General features: G+C 44.7%; 1 protein-coding gene across 2 annotated transcripts; it reads left to right on the top strand.

Moving 5' to 3' along the window:
• Positions 1–1,617: 1,617 nt before the first annotated feature.
• Positions 1,618–12,818, top strand: Tat (tyrosine aminotransferase). Of its 2 annotated transcripts, none has more exons than XM_048437286.3 (12): positions 1,618–1,777; positions 2,739–2,982; positions 3,102–3,206; positions 5,502–5,569; positions 6,394–6,552; positions 7,161–7,299; positions 7,918–7,970; positions 9,197–9,349; positions 9,856–9,984; positions 10,362–10,445; positions 11,281–11,379; positions 11,712–12,818. In XM_048437286.3, exons 2-12 carry the CDS (start codon positions 2,751–2,753, stop codon positions 11,850–11,852), a joined length of 1,362 nt encoding a protein of 453 aa, XP_048293243.3. In that variant the 5' UTR covers positions 1,618–1,777; positions 2,739–2,750; the 3' UTR covers positions 11,853–12,818. The 2 variants fall into 2 exon arrangements, with proteins under 2 accessions (XP_048293243.3, XP_085537872.2); XM_085681746.2 differs by lacking the exon at positions 1,618–1,777 and adding an exon at positions 2,352–2,375.
• Positions 12,819–14,559: the final 1,741 nt, after the last annotated feature.

Raw genomic sequence — 14,559 nt, 5'->3', positions numbered from 1 at the left:
GCCATAACATCCCAGGGATCCCCCATCTCTGTCCTCACAGCGCTGGGAATACAGACACTCACCACCATGTCTAACTTTTATGTGGGTTCTGGGGATCCGAAGTCTGATCTTCATGCTTGCACAACAGCTGCCTTACAGACAGAGCTATCTCCATGGCCCCTACTCCGGTTTGTGTGGCTGCCTTTGATGGGTTATCGTCTCAGTAACTTTACAGTTACTGAGTAAAGGAAAAGATTGCTGTTTGAGAATTGGACCTACGCTTTGACTCTTGGGGGAGGTGATGAAGGACAGGAGCTTCTCCAGGCAAAGAAAAGGCAGGGACCAACAGAAAGGTCAACAAGCTTTTGATGAGAGGGACCTAAACTTTAGAAAGGCAAGGTGGGCACACCAGGGAAGAACCTGCTGGGCTCCCTGAGCTTTTGGCTTGCTGTAGATTTTATTGGTGGTTATGGTGATGTGTGCCTTTGGGCGCTATAGCTCTGCTGTGCCCAGGAAGATGTGAGCCTTGCGCATTTAAAACACACTCCATTTGTTGAGGTTCCTTGCAGAAAGTGGACGCTATAGACCTGCCCAGTGTGATGGCCGAAGCACTAAGCAGTCACCAGTCCCTAGCACCTCTTGTGGGTGGTGTTAGAGCTGCTGTCTGTGTCTGTTGGAGAAGGAGGGAGCACGCGTGGCTGGGGAATCAGATTATGTGCTTTTCGTTTGGGAGAAAGATCCCACTACGATTGTTGTTGGTTCCTTCATTAACTTTGTGATGTTAGAAGCTGTTCTGGGAATTTGCCATTGTTTAACAAAGAAAACAGTTCTTGGAAATTCTCTCTCTTACACTCAGATACCGAACCCACTGAACACTGGAACAGTTTTGCGCACCCAATGAAGAGAAAGCTGCAGAGATTTTGGCTACCTTTGTTTCTTGATTGATTATTAATTTATTTTAACTACCCAGTTTGTTCTATCTAGCAGGAGTCCAAAGCCCTGTGCCCCGTGATATGCTAAGTAAAGGGGATTAAAGCATAGGGAAAAATAGGTAGTAGTGATAATAATAATACATATTATCAAATAAGCTGGAGAGTACAATTCCATCTGTGCTTTGAAACTTTATTATATATATGTGTGTGCGTATATATATATATATATATATATATATACATATTTCTAATTATCTATCCATATACCTATCTATTTTGGTAAACTGATGAAATTTTTATTTGATATTTTACTGGAAGTGTGGCTGAGTTTTTGTAATGATTACAGCTGTCCATGGCAAATCCCACATATGGTAGAAAAATAGTCAACCAAGCCCTTATCATTGCCTCTGTCCAGGAGTGAGAGTAGAGTGTACCAGAAGAGGGCACCTGAAGGACCCTCGTTTTTAATCAGTGGATATCTGTACCGCTAATATAATAGTGTTCACCACAAAAAGGACAATGAAGTTATCCACTGTTATCCTAAGTGCCCTCCACAGTGTTTACATCTCACCAATTGACCAGAAAGAGTTAAGAATTCCAGCTACTTGAGGTGATGATAAATCCCAGATTGGATGATGACCCAGGGTTGGGGTGAGAAACCGCAGAGTGTGTTGGGGGAGGTCCAGAGGAGGGCTTAGTTCTCACTCTCAGCCAATGGCACAAGGGCTTCAGGCCCAACGCCCATTGGCTGAAACTATTTCAAGGGTCAGGTCTGTACCTGAACTCATGGTCACAGGACTTGGTGGAGGAGTGCTGGTGAGCTCATAGGTTTGGTGCCTGAAGGTTGCTTTGCTCAGACGTGGAAGGTAATTCCCAAGGTCCTCTGGGCTGTAATGGTGATTGGGACATTTCTGCCTTTCTTTCTGATGCTCTGCCTTGACCTATCCAGGGCTGAGATGCTTATCTGACATGGTTTTACTTTAACTGGCATCAATATTCACCTCTCTCTCTCTCTCTCTCTCTCTCTCTCTCTCTCTCTCTCTCTCAATGGTCTTAGGGTTTGAACTCTGGCACTGCTGAGCCAGCGCTCCACCACTGAGATATTACCTTAGTTTTATAAAGTTTCTCAGACAGGGTCTTGCCAAGCTGCCAAGGCTGAAGTAATTACTGGGAAGACCCTTTGTTGGGAGGGGCAGTGTCTCTGTGGACAGATGGTCCCCCACATGCTTTGATTAAAACTTTCTTGGCTTGTCTTAGAGCACGGGCATTGGAGTGGCCTACAGAAGAATCCCACGTATTCATAGCTGGGAAGATGACTTCGTAGGGAAAGCACTTGTCACCCAAGATGAGGACTTGAGTTCAGATCTCTAAGACCCATGTAAAGTTATATATGTCAGCGCCCATCTGTAACCCCAGAACCCACAGCGAGGTGTGGCAGAGACCCTGCCTCAGACAAGGTGTGAGGTGAGGACTGACGCCCGAGGTTGTCCTCTGACCTTCGCACACTGCAGTGGCACGTGCTGGTCCTCACCGGCACACGTGCATGCTCTCCTACACTCACAAAAGGCAAGAGGAAAGCCCCACCTGTAATAGATAAATTAAACATAAATAAATAAATGCTTCCTGCTAATTTTGTAAGATGGGTTGTTACTTTATTTTTCCACCTCCCTTTCACAGCAAAGCTAACCTGCAAGTGGAAGTCTGTAAAGAGTTAGCAAGATACATCTGCGAAGTTATCCCTCACCCCTGCTTGTGTCCAAACATAGCTCCCCCGTCCCACGGTGCCCTGCTTTTGTCATCATGAAGATGTGTTTCTTTTCCTTGTAGGCCTTGCGAGTCATGGACCGCTACATGATCCAGACAAACAATGACAGCCTGCCTTCAGTTCTGGATGTGCATGTCAATATTGGTGGGAGAAGCTCGGTGCAGGGAAAAATGAAAGGCAGGAAGGCCAGATGGAATGTAAGGCCCTCTGACATGTCCAATAACACCTTTAATCCCATCCGGGCCATCGTGGACAACATGAAGGTGAAGCCCAATCCAAACAAAACTGTGATCTCACTGTCAATTGGTGAGTTTGGTCCACTTGATGGAGGGCTGTCATTGGGCTGTTGGGAAGAGAGGAGAGGAGACCCAAACATGGGGATGTAAACTCTAGGTGGCTCTTTTGCTTTCCTCTCCCATGAACAGGTGACCCTACTGTCTTTGGAAACCTGCCTACAGACCCTGAAGTTACGCAAGCCATGAAAGATGCCCTGGACTCAGGGAAATACAATGGCTATGCCCCATCCATTGGTGAGCCTGCCCAGAGACAACCCTGGTAGCTTCAAATTCTGTAGTGCTCTTTCTTGTTTTGTTCTGGCTTTGATCATTGCCACATAACACAGTCTGACCTCAAACTAGTGATCCTCCTGCCTTAGCTGTTCAGGAACTTGGGTTACAGGCATGTGCTACCATGATTGGCTTTTAAATTTATTTGTGTGTGTGTGTCTCATGCAGAGAAACAGAGAGAAACAGAGGGGACAGAGGGAAGGGAGAGAGAGAGAGAGAGAGAGAGAGAGAGAGAGAGAGAGAGAGAGAGCGAGCAATGGTGTCAGTCAGAGAACAACTATGGGAATTGGTTTTCTATTTCCAACATGTGTGTCCTAAGACTTGAACTCGGGGTTGTCAAACTTGGCGGCAAGCTCCTTTACCTGCTGAGCCCTCTCACCAGCCCTCTTTCATAATTTTTAAATAGGATTCCACCTATAGTAATTGCCTCTGATTTCCTGATCCATGGTTCTAAAGAGCCCAAGATGAAACAGCCCTTTAGATTTAGAGAAGGCCCCCACGGTGGGTTCTTAAACGCAGCTATTGAGGTCGAATTTCTTTTATGATTCCACCTGCTTGCTGGAATCTCCTCATTAGGTGCTCAAACACAGTCGTTCCTCAAGCAGTTCTGCCCATCTTTACCACAAAGGCCCGAGCGGGTTTGGCTGGCACTCAGTCCTCTGGGCTCTACATTTATTTATGCTTGGCCCCTATAAATAGCTCCTTTGTTTCTTTGTGGGTTGAAGCTATGCTTTCATCCCAGCCTTGATCTCTTTGATACACATTTTTAAGCATGTAAGAGGGGATATAAGAAAGCATGGCTGTTACTTTGGGGACAGGAGTTATTCTTGAGAGCAGAACAATTTCCTGCTTAGGGAAACGCCACCTGTCCAAATGTCTCTTCTAAAGATTTTGGTAAAATAAATAATTTCTTGACTTTATTTGCACATCGTGTATCTTCCCCTGGGTGTGGTATACACTGAGCCATTCTTTTACTCAGAATGAGAGAACAGCAATGTAGTTTCATACTGCTACCAGATTCAAAGATTTTCCAAGAGGAATCAGGGACAGGGCTATTATTATTATTATTATTATTATTATTATTATTATTATTATTATTGACAGAGTTTCTCTGTGTAGTTCTGGCTGTCCTGGAACTCAACCCATAGACCAGGTTGGCCTCGAATTTGAACTGAGAGAGATCTGTCTGCCTCTGTCTCCTAAGTGTTGGGATTAAAGGTGTGCCCCACCACTGTGCAGTTGAGACATGCTTTTAGGTGAATTGCTTACATATTAGAAAGTTGCACAAAAAACAATCGAATTCAAGACTCAAAATTAGGTCACAAAAATATTATAATGAGGACTAGTGAGATGTAAAAATGCTTGCTGCCAAGCCTAATGATCTGAGTTCAATGCCCGGAACCCACATAACAGAAGGAGAGGGCCGACTCCACAGAGTTGTCCTCCGACTGCCACACATGTGCTGTGATAAGTGCACACCCCACACTACACAAATAGATACTTTTGTTATCCAAAGTAATTGAGCTTGGAAGCTGGAATCAAACCTTCATCTGAGAAGTGTTCACAGGGTCTGAGCATTGCACAGTGAAGGAGCAGAGAGGACGGTGGTCTCAAGGTATATGTTCTTCCTGGAGACCACCTATTTTCCAATTTTCCATTAATAAAGTAGGAAATGTTGATCAATGTCACTTGAAAGAACCATTAGTGTATCTTAAATGAAAGAAGATGGATACAGTTTGTATCTTTGCTAACTTGTCTCCTGGAAAGAAATTTTGTAAAACATTATAATATAATAATTAGCAGTTTGAAACTGCTATTACTTTAAGCCTGCAAGCCATGTTGGGAATGCTCTAGAAAAGAACTCTTGTACAAAGATACTATAAGTATATATATATAAGATAAAACATTGAAATTGGATCATATGCATTGAAACTGTCGGTAGCATTAAAAAAAAATAGACCCCATATAAAGGACTCAGGAATAATTTAAACCTTTACTTACAGCACCATAAAATGCAATCACAGTAGGCAAGATTATGTAGTGCATTTTATGGTTTGTGAACTGCTTCTTGTTGTCATACATTTGTACTTTTCATAACGCTGCCACATATAAAGTTAATCCCCTTTACATATGGTGACTAGGCACACAGAATAAACTGTCCCTAAGCGAGGACAGGAAGCAGCTGGAAGCAGTGTTTGGGGCAAGACTGTCAACCAAGGGTGGAAAACCACCAGCTTCCTCTCCCCTGTCTTGTTTCAGGCTACCTGTCCAGTCGGGAGGAGGTCGCTTCCTATTATCACTGTGCTGAGGCTCCCCTGGAAGCTAAGGTGAGCTGGGATACCAGCCTAGAGGCCACTGAGAGCAAGCAGACTCCTGCTTCTATCCCACAAGGAGTGGTGATTTGAGCAGAGCTGAGGAGAACCACCCTTTAACAAATTGAGAACTTCATATATCAATAATTGTGATTAATGTCGCCACACAGTGTAATTACACACAGTGTAAGGGGTGTCTTCTACCACTGACGAAGCATTGTCACGGAGTCTCAAAGGACCCCCAAATCATCCTAGACTTTATCCTTCAAAAGACCATTGAGAAACAATTAAAAAATAGCAAATAATTTAATTTAAAAGAATTTATCATTAGGATGTGTTTAAATATGTATCTTCCTTCACTCATTTTAGGGCATTGAGAGAGAACGCTAGGGGTCTCATGGCAACCGAGTCCCTGTCAGTACCAGTTTTAGGGGATGCCCAATAAGAGGATTGTCTACTTCCTCATCAAAGAGGTGTCTTTTATCTGGGTTCAGAGAAAAGTCAGGCTTCAAGTCTGCCATCAAAAGTAAATAAATAACTCGGTGAAAAATAGACCAAGGTCAATCGAAGATCTCCCTTGAAAGTTGGTTGACTCATAGCCAGGTTGTTCTTTTTAAAGAGATTTGTTTACTTTTTTTTTTAAGTGACCATCATTTTCAACAACATTTAGAGATAGATAAGAGATGGGCATTAGAAAAATAGACACATGCATATGATAGATGATAGATAGATAGATGATAGATTTGGTTTGGGCTCAGCACAACCCTTCCTATTTCCTTGGCACTTTTTGAAGTAAGTTAATCATTGCTCCCAAGTCCACCCTTCTCCGTTCTTTGCAGGATGTCATTCTGACAAGTGGCTGCAGTCAGGCTATTGAGCTCTGCTTAGCTGTGTTGGCCAATCCAGGACAAAACATCCTTATTCCGAGACCCGGGTTCTCCCTCTATAGGACTTTGGCTGAATCTATGGGAATTGAGGTCAAGCTCTACAATCTATTGGTAATTGACTTTTGATTTTTAAAAAATGTTTATTTTATCTTGAACGTATGAGTATTTTGTCTGTGTGGCATTCGTGTGCCTGCCAGAAGAGGGGGTTAAAGCCCCTAGAACCGAAGCTACAATTGGCTGTGAACCCTCATGTGGGTGCTGGGAATTGAACCTGGGTCCTTTGCGAGCACAACAAGTACTCTCAACCCTTGAGTCATCTCTCCAGGCTCTGACTTTTCATTTTTGACTCAAGTGCTCAGTTACTACCCTGTAAAAAAAAAGAAATGATTCAAAGGCAGTTTATTTTTTTAAAAATCATGTTTATTTATTTTGTATGTATGTTTGTGTGCATGCATGGAGCAGTGAGCTTGGTGTGTGCAAGCAATGGCACAGGTGTAGAGGTCTAAGGTCACGTTTCAGGAGTCGGTTCTTTCCTTCCATCACGTGGGGCATGGGGATGGAACTCGGGTCATCAGGCTTGGTGGCATTTATCGGCTGAGCCATCTCACTGGCCTCTTACTCTGTTCTTTATACCAAATCCCTGGGCAGAGTATTCTGCCTAAATTGTTCAGAAACATCCTAGTCTCATTCTTCTTCTTGTTTTTTTTTTTTTTTCTCAGCCTGAGAAGTCTTGGGAAATTGACCTAAAACAACTGGAATCTCTGATTGATGACAAGACGGCTTGTCTTGTTGTCAACAACCCCTCAAATCCCTGTGGTTCTGTGTTCAGTAAGAGGCACCTTCAGAAGATTCTGGCAGGTAAGTGCCAAAGGCCCCTTCACAGGGGACGAAGTGAGAGCAGACTCCTTTAGCTGTTGTCCTGAGCCTGGGACGGGGGTGAAGAAACGCCAGCCCCAGCTCTAATCAATGATGTTTCATGGACCCCAGGGCTAGTTTCGAAGAAGGGGGAAATGAGAAATACAGGTTGCACACTGCTGATCCCCATATGGCAAGCGTTCCATTTTGGTGCATTTGACATTTCCAGATCAGAAATGTTCAAATGGCAAGTCTGTATAAATATCCCCAAATCCCTCTTTTTAAAATCCGAAACAAACAAACAAACAAACAAAACCCCTGACGAATCATAACAATAAACCACTCAAATCTCAAACCCCTGTCCCAGGCATCTTGGTTAAGAGGCCTTTCACCCGTATTTACCTTCACTACCGCCATGTGGAAGAGAGAGTCTGAAATCCGTGGTTAAACGGCAGAGTTAGGCTAACATCCTGGAAGAATGCCAGATGTATTTAGCGCCTAAGAGGACAGTCAGACCCACGAGCTCCAAATGCAGACCCCAGAGGCCTAGGTATGAAGAAACGACAAGATCATTCAAACTGAAAATGATTCCAGCATTTTTTTTTTTTTTTTAATTTTCAGTGGCTGAAAGGCAATGTGTCCCCATCTTAGCTGATGAGATCTATGGTGACATGGTAAGTTCAGGGTGGGTTATAACACTATAGGAGTCTCAGTACCATTTTGTTTGACGGGGTGTCTAGAGTTAGCTAATGGAATCTTTGGAAGCTGTGCACAGCCCTCTCTTCAAATACACAGACCACGTCTCCTTAGTTTATTAGTTGTTTGTTTATTTCATTCCAAGACCTGGGAAATCCTAAAGTTCTTGGAATTTTGTAACATGAGGGGCTGTTTGTTGGGGTTTCTGTCCTGTCCTGTTCCCGCAGCCGGCAAGTCCCCCAAAAAAGTTTATAAACTGATTGGCCCGTTAGCTCAGGCTTCTTATTAGCTCTTATAGCTTATATTAACCCATTATTCTTATCTATGCTAGCCACATGGCTCAGTACCCTTTTCAGCGGGGCAGATGACATGCTGCTTCTTCAGTGATCTGGGCAGGAATGCGGAGGGAGCTTCCTGCTTCCCAGAATACTCCTGTTCTCTTTGCTCTACCTCTACTTCCTGTCTCGTTTTCCTGCCTATACTTCCTGCCTGGACAATCAGCATTTATTTAAAACATGATTGACAGAATACAGACAATTCTCCTGCACCAGGATTTACCTGAATACAGATGACAAGTTGCTAGAATATAAAGGTATCTGTAGATTTCTTGTTTATAGATGTGTATATTTGAGGATTGGTGTCGGGGGGCAGTCCTCAAAATGTAACCCAGTGGGTGAGTACATGCCTAGTCCATGCTTGAGTCTGGGTCCAATTCTCAGCATCAGAAATTTTAAAAAAAGGCGCAGATGAAGAGGGAGGACTGTTGTGTTACTGATGGGGAGTATTATTCTAGACTGCCTTGGAAATATTACATATGGCAAATGTGCTGTGTGGCCTTTTAATTCTTCCCAAAGTCTGAGTTCTGCAACATAGTTTGGCCCAGGAATGTTAGATATTGGATTATTTTATTTATTTATTATCTTTTATTTTAAAATCTATAACTCCACCAACCCTAATTCCACAGTGCCAATTTTCAGAAGTTGTATACACTGTTCGACTAGCATCTCTGTCCTCATTTTAGGCTTCCTTTAATCCAGACCACACACCAAATTGTCTTTGGATAAGTTTTCCTGAACCATGTGGGATCCAGTCATGCCTGAGGGTGGGAAGGGGCCTGATGATCCTTTACTCTGTTCCTCAACATCTAAGGAGGGGAATGGAAGGCTCAAGATCCAGAACATTCAAGAGCTCCTCTTTTCCTCAGGTGTTTTCCGATAGCAAATATGAACCCCTGGCCACCCTCAGCACCAATGTCCCCATCCTGTCCTGCGGTGGGCTGGCCAAGCGCTGGCTGGTTCCTGGCTGGAGGTTGGGCTGGATCCTCATCCATGATCGAAGAGACATTTTTGGCAACGAGGTGAGAGCAATACGGTAAAATGGCATGAGTAATTTAGTGTTTGTGTTTAGTTTGAACACTCAGTGTTGCGGAGGTAGGGTTTCCTCCTCCCGACAGTATTGCTCACAGTGCCTGGAAATGTGATGAATATTCCTCATCCAAATCCAGTATCACAAGTTTGGGTCTCTGCGTCTGTGAAGAAATTTCATCGGCCTCCAATTTTAAGACTCCGGAAGGGCGGACATTCACCGTAGTGAAAGCACTATTGCTCATGTGTTATGAACCCTATTTTTATTTTATCTTCATGACACCCTTTGAGGCCATTTTACAGTCAAGCAAAGCAGGGTGCAGAGAAGTTACACTATCTCCCACAGTCACATGTAGATTTGTGACAGAGTCGGGCTGTAGATGCAGGTGGTGTAATGTAAGAGGGTCCGGAGAGTAAAAACCCGATGGAAAGGTCAGAATAGAGTCACCACACAGGGGTGTTTTAGAATCGCTAAATCATTGTTTCCTGGGGATTCTAGATTCGAGATGGGCTGGTGAAGCTGAGCCAGAGGATCCTGGGGCCGTGCACCATTGTCCAGGGAGCCCTGAAGAGTATCCTTCAGCGGACCCCTCAAGAGTTTTACCACGACACTTTAAGCTTCCTTAAGGTAAAACGGCAGCTGGGAGCCTTCCACTTGAAGAATTCGGGAGCCAGAGAACGCATCAGTGGAACAAGGAATAATCGTCCCTAATTTTTGTTCCAATGTGGGGTTTCCGAGCAGAAGGTGGCATCAATGTCATTTTCATAGACCCATTCTTCTCACTTCCTGTAACTCACTCTGTCCTGCTAAGAACTTGAAGTGAGGGATTTTGGTCTTGTTAACTCTTTGTGCCTTCAATGAAGGTTCTACCTTCAATGATGATTTTATGTCTTTTTTTTTAAAAAATAGCTTTATTATACAAAAATTTACATGTAAAAGTCATGCTTTTCTTTTACTTAAAATTTGATCCTTGATTTTTTTTTTCTTTCTGCCCCTTCTTGTAGTCCAATGCAGACCTCTGCTATGGGGCATTGGCTGCCATTCCTGGACTCCAGCCAGTTCGCCCTTCTGGAGCCATGTACCTTATGGTAAGTGTGTGTGTGCTGTGTATGTGCTGAGTTGTGTGTGTGGTGTGGTGTGTGTGTGTTGTGTGTATGTGTGTATTGAGTTGTGTGTGTGGTGGTGTGTGTGTGTGTGTGTGTATGTGTGTATTGAGTTGTGTGTGTGGTGGTGTGTGTGTGTGTGTGTGTGTGTGTGTGAGATGTGTGTATGTATAGAAGTGATAAAGCACAGGAGACTGGCTTGGCAGGATTGTCATGGGTGGCCAAGCAGGGTATGCCTCCATTTACAAAGACAATGAGTTAGGCACCGGTCCCCATTATTTGAGGAATTGCCTTGTTATGAATTATCCCAGTGCTTTGATTTAACCTGTGTTCACAAAACTCTCCCAACAACCTAATTCTCCAGTACAGCCACCATCTCATGCATAGATAAAGGGCATGCTTTGTGTTTCATGGCTGAGAGTAATGTTGGTTCCTTCAGAGATATGGGGACCACATAGGGATTTTGTAGCCCGGGGATGCTAATTGTCCTGTAATTGATGGGGTCGACCCTACAAAGTAAAAAAAAAATTACTTGGTCCTAAGGCTAACTACCTCTTTTGAGAAAAGAAAATTGGCATTTCTTTTCTTGTCTTCATTTATCAACATCCAGGGAGGAACCCTCGGATAAACGCCAATAAGAACATAAACATGCCCTCTCCTCCCAGCTAGGAGCTCCTGAGTTCCGAGTGGTGATGCTCTTAGTTATGGGCAGGAGAGCTTCCAGACAGCTTTCAAGGCGCCCCTGCTCTCATTTCTGGCGTAGGAAATGCACCTGTGTTCCTTTGGTGACACATTGGTCTCTCCGCTCTCACTGGTACAGGTTGGAATTGAGATAGAACATTTCCCAGAGTTTGAGAATGATGTGGAGTTCACAGAGCGGTTATTTGCGGAGCAGTCTGTTCACTGCCTCCCGGCGACGGTGAGTGCCATGTCTCCGGACCCCGGAGGTCTTCCTGAGCTATGTTTTAGCCTAACCTTCTCCACCATGCCAAGTGTTCTCATTTGGTAAGATTTCATCATTATCCCCCCAGTAACAGGAAGATAAGTCAGAAACACTACTGTGGGTGGGAGGAGAGCAGTCTATTTTAAGACGAAGTCACTCAGTGGCTGACTCGGAAATCCAGGCATAGGGTGTGGAGCAAACAGACTCCCCTGATGTGATGGGTCTTGCAGACTAGAGGCCTGGCTACGCTACGGTGAGCCAGTATCAGATTCAGTTGCCCTGGAGATAACAAGTCCTTGTTTTTGCAGTGCTTCGAGTACCCCAATTTCTTCCGAGTTGTCATCACGGTTCCCGAGGTGATGATGCTGGAGGCTTGTAGCCGGATCCAGGAGTTCTGTGAACGGCATTACCACTGTGCTGAGGGCAGCCAGGAGGAGTGTGACAAATGACGTGTGCCCACACGCATCCTCCTGAAGACGCGCACCCTCACGCATCCTCCTGAAGATGTGCATCCTCACGCATCCTCCTGAAGATGTGCGCCCTCATGCATCCTCCTGAAGATGTGCGCCCTCACGCATCCTCTGAAGACGTGCGCCCTCATGCATCCTCCTAAAGATGAGTCTCATCCAAAGAGGGCTGCACTGGGCTGTTCCCCCTCAGGGAGTCAGGTGTCCACCCAGTCACATCCAACACACACCCAGAACCCCAAATTTTTCCCTCACTCGACTCTGCTGGAGGGACCCAGGAGTTCATTTCACGCCTCCCTCCCCCCACAGTTTATAGCTTCCTTATCCTGAGAGCACCAGGCAAGCAGGTTTACCAGAAAGAAGGTAGGACAAGAAAAGTGACAGGTCAGGATGGGAGAACCGGCATGATTCCCACGCTGTCAGGAGCATCCTCTCCACCTGGGTCCCAGGTCACCTCTGGGGCTGCCTCACTTAAGACTGGCCTCACACTTTTTACTGTAGAGCTACACCGGAAGGAATGTGAATTCGGTTAACTGTCTTCTCAGTACATTAGCAAACTATTTAAAGGGTCCTTGGCAGAATTTTTTTTTTTTTTGGTAAAGAATTATTTTGCGGCGCCAATAAATGCCAGCTTCCTAACTGATCGGCTTCCTAAGTTTAGATTCACTTGCATCAGGTTTTCTCAAAAACAGGAAGACACCTCATTGTGGGAGAAAGAAGGGGTGACAGCGCTTGCCAGAGACACTGCTGTGTGCAGGCCAGCACCCTCCTCGGAGCCTTCTTGTAGAGGCATTGTCACTTCTGCTGTCGTGTGAATATTGATTTATTAATATTTGTTATATTATCTTTTCATATATTTTCTAAGAAACATTTATATTATTAGATCTTTTATTTTGTCAAGGGCATAAATTATTATTTTCTTTTTTAAAATAAATTTTATCAAGTATGCGTCTCTGTGACTTGTTTTCTCTGGGGGGTGGGGTTCCGATCCCAAGGATGAGTCCAGTCTGTTACCCATTAGGTTTCATTTCCTCGTTGCTGGAACTAGACACCTGACTTAAGCCGCTCAAGGAGTGGAGGGTTTATTCTGTCTCTCGGTTCCAGGGGGATGCAGTCCGTCCTGGGGGCGGGGCAGTGGTGAGAGAGGAACGCTTACTGTGCTCAGTTCAGTTTCTCCTTTCGATTCATTCCAGGGCCCCGGCCCATGGAATGTTGCTGCATTAGGATGCATGTTTCTAACTTACCCTATGGAATCCCCTGTAGGCATGCCCATATGCTTTTCTCCTGCGTTATTCCAGATTGTGTTAAATTGGCAATCAATACCAACCATTCTAGGATCATCTATTTCTCTGTAGACATACTGATTCTGGAAGTTACAAACAAACATACCTTCATTTACAAACAAACATTTCATAGGTCTTTGACACCAAATGCCGAGCTATCCTTGCCTGGATTCTCAGGCCACTCAGTGGGGGAACAACTTGGAGCAAGTTTCACTTGACTTGCCAGTGAGAGGGGCTGGATCTTTCGGATCTTTCAGCACTGTCTGAAAATGCTATCAGGTGCAGTCACCTATTTACGCGTTTTCCTCAACATCTCTGCTAGAGAAGGGAGGGGGGAATCTTGTAAGGTTGACCTGGGGTCATGTTAGACTTTAACAGTCTGGAGACAGTTTACCAAGGCGAGTAAGAGTCTTAATTAGAAGAGAGACTTAAGAGCTCAACCGGCTACACCCTAAGGATTATCTTCACAAAATATGAGCACCAAACCCCTCCCCAAGCTATGTTTCAGTTCAGTGAAAATTTATGTCTTAATTTTCCCCTATCAAACCCAAGATGAAGGGCCATACGATGACACTGGTTTCCTGTATGCCACCAGTGTGGACATCTTCCAAAAATGTCTGGCTCCTCTTTTCCTGTCTCCTGTTCCCAAAGAAATAAACAGGAAGATGGTGCTTTACAGAAGATGTTTAGCTTCCCCTGCATAGATGGTTCCACCCAGCGCTACTCACAGAATTCTGCCCAGACCCTGCAGTTCCAGTTTCTTTGGTCTACATGTTGATCAATGAACCAGACGAACAGTCAGGCATCTTGAGGGAAAAATGACTGGGGATGTAGCTCAATGGTACAGCAATTGGCGAGTAGGTGCAGGACTCTGGGTTCATCCCTACCACTGTGGTGGGGTGGGAGAAGGATGGGGTTGGGGGAAAGAGGGGGTGACTGGTGTGGGAAGTATGCACATTGGACAAATGTCAAATGACACATACAAACATTCGATGTTTCATACAAAGGTCCTGTCCTTCAGCCGCTCAGTTTCTTCTCTGGTGGGGAAATGAGTATTTAGTGGTCCACACTCGAGAATTATTCGGAGCAGATGTAAGTGGCTGTGTGTGCTTAGGTAGGCACAACTTCCCCTTTAAAAATCCAATGATTTTAGTTCTGAGCTCTATCTAAGTCAAAGGAGGGTTGACACATCTGAAGTATTCCTCACGCCCCCAGCGTCTCTAAAAACCCTGCCCTGTCCCCAAGCTTAACACTCTGGAAAGATGCTTTTCTGCCTAGTAGTGTCCAAGAGTCTCCGAAATCACAATCTGGATAAGAAGGTGGGGGACAAGCGCTGTAAGTTGTGGCTTCACCTCTGCCAGTCTGACAGGCCCGGACCAGGATGAGATGGCACAAAGTGATCCAAA

Source organism: Myodes glareolus, chromosome 22, assembly GCF_982192425.1.
Source record: "Myodes glareolus chromosome 22, mMyoGla1.1, whole genome shotgun sequence".
NCBI classification, from domain to species: Eukaryota; Metazoa; Chordata; class Mammalia; order Rodentia; family Cricetidae; genus Myodes; species Myodes glareolus.
This window is presented reverse-complemented; position numbering and strand designations above follow the sequence as displayed.

Excerpts from the sequence above, each read along its gene's own strand:
- Tat (XM_048437286.3), top strand. The coding sequence starts at position 2,751 with ATGGACCGCTACATGATCCAGACAAACAATGACAGCCTGCCTTCAGTT. Across the intron at positions 2,983-3,101 it reads TGTGATCTCACTGTCAATTG|GTGACCCTACTGTCTTTGGA; the intron begins GTGAGTTTGGTC and ends TCCCATGAACAG. Across the intron at positions 6,553-7,160 it reads TCAAGCTCTACAATCTATTG|CCTGAGAAGTCTTGGGAAAT; the intron begins GTAATTGACTTT and ends TTTTTTTCTCAG.